Source organism: Neopelma chrysocephalum, unplaced genomic scaffold (assembly GCF_003984885.1).
Source record: "Neopelma chrysocephalum unplaced genomic scaffold, ASM398488v2 Primary Assembly neopelma1_164, whole genome shotgun sequence".
Lineage (NCBI taxonomy): Eukaryota > Metazoa > Chordata > Aves > Passeriformes > Pipridae > Neopelma > Neopelma chrysocephalum.
Window position 1 is genome coordinate 173,380 of NW_020897826.1, and position 5,999 is coordinate 179,378.

General features: G+C 61.8%; 1 protein-coding gene across 1 annotated transcript in view; it reads left to right on the plus strand.

The window, feature by feature from the left end:
* MYO1F (myosin IF) overlaps window positions 1-4,273 on the plus strand; it is a 16,177-nt gene extending 11,904 nt beyond the window's left edge. The window contains exons 20-29 of the mRNA XM_027701661.1: window positions 3-125; window positions 212-326; window positions 963-1,132; window positions 1,252-1,397; window positions 1,687-1,833; window positions 1,914-2,062; window positions 2,331-2,414; window positions 2,538-2,739; window positions 3,144-3,307; window positions 3,389-4,273. Of these exons, the coding sequence (XP_027557462.1) occupies window positions 3-125; window positions 212-326; window positions 963-1,132; window positions 1,252-1,397; window positions 1,687-1,833; window positions 1,914-2,062; window positions 2,331-2,414; window positions 2,538-2,739; window positions 3,144-3,307; window positions 3,389-3,465 (1,377 nt within the window). The 3' untranslated portion in view covers window positions 3,466-4,273. The remainder of the gene's footprint in view (window positions 1-2; window positions 126-211; window positions 327-962; window positions 1,133-1,251; window positions 1,398-1,686; window positions 1,834-1,913; window positions 2,063-2,330; window positions 2,415-2,537; window positions 2,740-3,143; window positions 3,308-3,388) is intronic.
* Window positions 4,274-5,999: the final 1,726 nt, after the last annotated feature.

Sequence of the window (5,999 nt, forward strand, 5' to 3'; positions counted from 1 at the left end):
AGACGTGGCCGTCGTGGCGCGGGGACGAGCGCCAAGGGGTGCAGCACCTGCTGCGCTCCGTCCACATGGACCCCGACCAGTACCAGATGGGCCGGAGCAAAGTGTTCGTCAAGAACCCCGAGTCGGTGGGTGCCCCCCAGCCCTGCACCCCCGGGGACACCGTGGTGGGGGGTCCTGGACAGCCACGCTCAGCACCCTGTGTCCCTCCCAGCTCTTCCTGCTCGAGGAGATGCGGGAGAGGAAATTCGACGGCTTCGCCCGTGTGATCCAGAAGGCCTGGCGCCGGCACGTCGCCATCAGGAAGTATGAGCAGATGAGAGAGGAGGGTAAGGCCAGGCAAGGACATGGACACCATCACCCCAGCACCCCTTTTAGGGTGTCTTTCATTAGGAGAGCTCATCTACCAGAGTAGCATCCCGACTCCTAATCATGGCACTAATGAGGCAGGGGGTGAAGAGGAACCAGACCATGAGATGTCCAGAGTCTTTTCCCACATCTTGAAGGAGGGCACAGATTTCTTGCTCTCGTTTCCAGCCCTGGGAGGGGCCGTAAGACAGAAGCAGATCCTTGTGCTGTCTCATTCTGTGTTTCATTACCTGCACAAGGATGGAGAGGAGTAGCTGGGAGTCAGTGTTGGCAGAGGGATGGGAAAGCCCAGTGGACCCTGCCTGACCCCTTACAGGGGTTTTCCCACCGTCCCAAACATGCAGTGTTCAAGGAGGAATATCCAGAAAGCAGCTGTGACCATCCCTCCTTCCCACAGCACAAGGATTTTTGAAGGCAATTAATGGTTTTCAAAGCCAGCCTGGCTCAAGCAGCTGGGATTCCTCCCATGGCACATAACAAGCCCCACTTCTTGCTGCCATGACCCGTGTGACAGATCCCACAGCTGGTTTGGGAAGAGTCTGAGCTGCCAGCACAGAGCCCTGTCTGACCAGAGTTGCTTTGGGATTCTTTCACAGCTGCCAGCATCCTCTACAACTTCAAGGAGCGGAGGAGGAACAGCATCAACAGGAATTTCGTGGGTGATTACCTGGGCATGGAGGAGCGGCCGGAGCTGCGCCAGTTCCTGGCCAAGCGGGAGCGGATCGACTTCGCCGACTCCGTCACCAAATACGACCGGAGGTTCAAGGTACACGGACACACCTGGGGCTTGGACGGCCATGGTGGCTTTCCTTGGGTGGGATGTGTGTGTGGGGCAGGTGCCCCCCAGCAAACACCCCTCACTCCCCTCTCCTGCCCCTTTCCCAGCCCATCAAGCGGGATTTCATCCTCACCCCCAAGTACTTCTACCTGATCGGGCGGGAGAAGGTGAAGAAGGGCCCTGAGAAGGGGCAGATCAAGGAGGTGCTCAAGAAGAAGGTGGAGCTCCAGGCGGTGAGCGGAGTCTCGCTGAGGTGTGTCCCTTAGCTCGGGCTCCACATGGGGGTCACCTCAACCTCCACTGGCCTCCCCATGCCCTGGTGCCCTCCAGCCCCTTGTCCATGGAGGCACCAGATCATCGAGCTGTGAGGAGGCTCCCCCCAGGATGCTTTGCAGATGGGGCTTTGGAGGTCTGGGAGCTTTCCAGCCAAATCACCCTCTAAATTTCCTTGGGGTGGACCCAAGCCCAGCAGGGCCCCCAGTGCCAGCTGGCACCAGCCTTGCCTCCTACTGACACCCTGCAAACTGGGGTTGCTCCCCCAGCACCAGGCAGGATGACTTCTTCATCCTCCATGAGAAGGACGGCGACAACTTCTTGGAGTCCATCTTCAAGACGGAGCTGATCAGCCTGTTGTGCAAACGCTTTGAGGAGCTCACCCGTTCCAAGCTGCCCCTCTCCTTCAAGGATACGTAAGGATGGGGGCCAGGAGAGGTGACAAAGCAGGACAGGGCCCTGTCTCTGTGGTCTCATGGCCCTCTCTCTCCCCTAGACTACAGTTTCGGGTGAAGAAGGAGGGCTGGGGCGGCGGTGGCACCCGCAACGTCACCTTCATCAGAGGACAGGGCGACACGGCCGCCCTCAAAGCTGGAGGCAAAACCCTTACGGTCAGCATCGGGGATGGGCTCCCCAGGAATGCCAGTGAGTGCCAGGGCACCCAGGGGGTGTCAGGGGAAGCACACAGGAGCGCTGGGGCTGCAGGGCACAGCTGGAGGCCTGGGAATATCGGGGTGACCCGGTGTGTGCCCAACCCTGCTGGGTTTGTGTCTCACCCGGGAGGGACCCACTTCTGCTGGGGTGATAGGGCAGCACAGGGAGCTTTGGGAGGACAGCTGGGTATAAATGGGGGGGAAGCCCCCTCAGCTGGCTCTGAGGACAGTCACCTAACGGGGGGCTTGTGTCCCCCCAGAGCCCACAAGGAAGGGGGCAACGCAGAGCAGGGGTGGCAGCAGGTTCCCAGCACCCTCCAGGACTGCCCCAGCAGCACCCAGAGGTGAGGAGGGGGGTGCCAGGGAGGGGAGACCCCAGCCTGGATCCAGCCAGTGCTGCGCTCCCAAGGGGTGCAGGCTGAGCGTGGACCCCCTGTAATGCATCATCCTGGGATGGGATCTTCCAGGAGCCTGCAGGAACGGGGCACCCCAGTTCCCACAGGGCGATGGGCGGCCACAGAGGGACACCTACAAAGCGCCCCAGAAGCAGACACGGGGCCCACCGGCCACAGCACTGCCCCCCCCGAACGCCAGCCACCAGCCCAGGACGCGGCCCCCATCCGAGCACAACATGGATTTCCTCAACGTGCCTGACCAGGGGGTGGCCGGGTAGGTCCTGTCCCATGTCCCACTCCCTGACTTATCCTCCCCTCTCACTGCCACCAGCACCAGGAGATGCTCTTTCCCCTCTGAGGAGCAGACCGAGTTGGGGCAGCCTGCCTTCGCTGGCAGGACACCCCTCCCAGGCTCTTGTGTATCCCAGTTCTCCCAATCCCTGCACTGGAAGACCCACCTGCAGGCACAGAGCATCCCATGGGTGTGGGGGGAGCAGGATAGGAAGGAGGGTGCAGCACATCCTGGCCGAGTTCTCCCAGTCCCTGCACTAGGAGGTCCCACCTCCCAGTAGACACGGAGCATCCCAGGGGTGTGGGAGGGCAGGGTGGGAAGGAGGGAGCAGCACACCCCCCACCCTCCTGCCCTCCCCGCGTGGACCCCGTTCCTCCCCCCCTCAGGATGCAGCGCCGGCGCAGTGTGAGCCAGCGGCCGCCCCCGGCCCGGCGGCCCAAGGCCCAGCCCAAGGCGGTGCCGCGGTGCCGGGCGCTCTACCAGTACGTCGGGCAGGACGTGGACGAGCTCAGCTTCAACGTGGGGGACATCATTGACATCCTGCTGGAAGGTACCAACCTCTGTCTTGCCCAGCTTCTCTCCCCGCTGTGGCAGCACCACCCCTGACCTGGCTGGTTCTTCCCTTTCCCAGATATCTCGGGCTGGTGGAAGGGCCGCCTGCACGGCAGGGAAGGGCTTTTCCCTGGGAACTACGTGCAGAAGATCTGAGCTGGGCGCAGCGACCACGTGGCTGGAGGCGAGGAGGGGGTCACCACCCTCCCAGCCCACCTCTGTGAGGCTGTGCCACGTGGATCCATGGTAGTTCTCCACCAATGTTTTTTATGGAGCAAGCGCTTCCCACTCCCTGGGCTGTGCTGGTGCCGACCACTGAATCCCACAGCTGCTTTAGCAGCATTCCCACAGCAAGGACAGGCTCTTTGCTGCTCGTTCATACCCTGGGACTGAAACTATCATGGGGTATAAATAGGATTGTTGTTAATAATTATGGTAAATAGTCAGACTCGGCAAATCTGACTCAGAAATTGGGTTTGGGGGTTGTGTTTCACACCAGTGCCATCCCGTGGCTCCCACTGCCCCCATGACAAGAGCTCTGATGTGGGCAGACACTTACAGGAGGCAGCCCCATTCCACCCACATTGAACCCTCCAGAAGAGGTTGAATACAGAAACCAGCTCCCCCAGGAATTCAGCTCAGGCATCTCCACATCCCGGCGTGCTCTGGGTCACTCACAGCCAGTGGGAGCTCTCAGGGCAGCAGCAAAGCAGGACCAGGGCACCATCACCAATCCCTGATTTCTCACAGGTGAAGCTCCAAGGATCAATTAGACAAAGTCCACGGAGCTGTGACACATTTTTCTGATGGTGGTCAGAGGAGTGCTGGGCCCCCCCCAGTTTGCAGAGTGGGAGTCTCATCTATGGGGGGCCAGGGTCGATGCATGGGGGTGGAAATCACCATCCTTGGGATTCAGGGACACTCTACATCCCGAACTCCCAGGACAGGATTCAGGAACACTCTCCACCCCAAGCCCCAGGACCGTGGGACAGCTGTGGCTGCGTGGGGGGTGTTGGGTGGGGGCTGATTCCGACCCAGGGCTGTTCCAGGAGGTTCACAACAGGGGAAGGGATGGACGGGGCCGACATGTCAGGGCTCCTGTCGGCCCTCCCCCCCTTCTCTCTCCCCCCCGCCGGAGGAAGTGACGACAGCCCTGATCCCACATGGCCCTGCCTCAGCCTCACATCCCAGCCCTCCTCTTCCTCCCTCCCGCTTCCCGCTGACCCAGCAGAGGACCCGGCACGGACCCGCAGTCCCACAGACGGGACCCCAGGGCGGGGGTGGCAGAGAGCAGGAACGCGCCGGGATGGGAAGTCCCCCGTGACCCCACACTGAAAATGGTTCTTGCCCCCCAGCCCCAAATATGGGGTTTTACCACCCCTGTGGTCCTTAAGGTGATTTTTCCTCTAAATCGCAGGTTTTTAGGATCCTTGCACTGCAAAGTTTTTTTCCTTTGGTGGGGCGGCGGGAGCAGGCAGAGCCTTTGTTTTTATTTTAATGAAAAATAATGGCTTTGTAAACTCAGAGGATTTAGGAAACTCCTTCCTGCACGTTCCAGTCCTTCCTTGGGACTGAAGTGGGGGGAATGGGGGCAGCACCCCAGCAGTGGGTGCTGTCAAGTGGGATGTTCCCACTCAGCCCTGCAGGCAGGTAGGAGTTGGACCAGCTCAGGCACCCACTGGGATGTTCCAGAGGGCTCCAGGGGCTCTGAGGGGCTCACAGGTCTCTCAGGAGTTTTGGGGTCTCTCAGGAGCTCCAGTTGTTCTGAGGGTCCTGGAGGCCCCAAGGGGCTTGGGCTGCTCTTGGGGGCCACTCAGGAGCTGACAGGGCATCCCAGGAGTCCAGGGTGTTCCAAGGGTGTCCCAGAGGGCCCTGGGATGCTCTAAGGGGGATCAAAGTGCCCTGAGGGGTTTGGGGGGCTCCAAAAGGCTCGGGGTGCCTTGAGATGCTTCAAGGGGTCCAGGGCTTCCCAAGGGGCTCAGAGTGTTCTGAGGGCTGTGGGATTCCATGAAGGTCCCCAGGATGCCCTGAGGATTCAGGATGAGACTGCTTCAAAGCCCTGAGATGCTCCAGAGGCCTTGGGATGCCCTAAAATCTCCAGGATGCTCAGAGGCCACTGGGATGCTCCAAAGGCCCTGGGGATGCTCCAAGGCCCCCGGGATGCTCCGAAGGTCCTGGGATGCTCCAAAGACCCCAGGATGCTCTGACACACATTCCTCCCCAGACGTTCCGAAGCCCTGGGGATGCTCCAAGCCCTGGGGATGCTCCGAAGCCCCCGGGATGCTCCAGCCTCTCTCGGGCGCTGGGATGCGGGGTGGGTGGAATCACCCGGGAGAAACAGGCCGGGGGGGGGCACCGGGGCGGGGCCGGGTTCCGCCCCGCGGCCCCCGCTCCCCCTTCCGCACACTCCTTCCTCCCTCCCCCCCGCCATCCTCCTCCTCCCCCCGCTCTCGCGACAGCTCCGCACAGAAAATGGCCCCGCGGCCGCCCCGCCGCTGATGCGCGACCCGGGCGGCGCCGCAGCCCCGGTACGGCCGGGGGGGACCGGGAGGGCCCGGGGGGAGCGCCTGGCACTGGGGGGGCCGGGGCAACGAGGGGTGACGGGGGGCGGCACCGGGAGGGGAGCACCGATATTGAAGGTTCACCGGTATCGGGGGATGTACCGGTACATGGGGGCTGTACCGGTACAT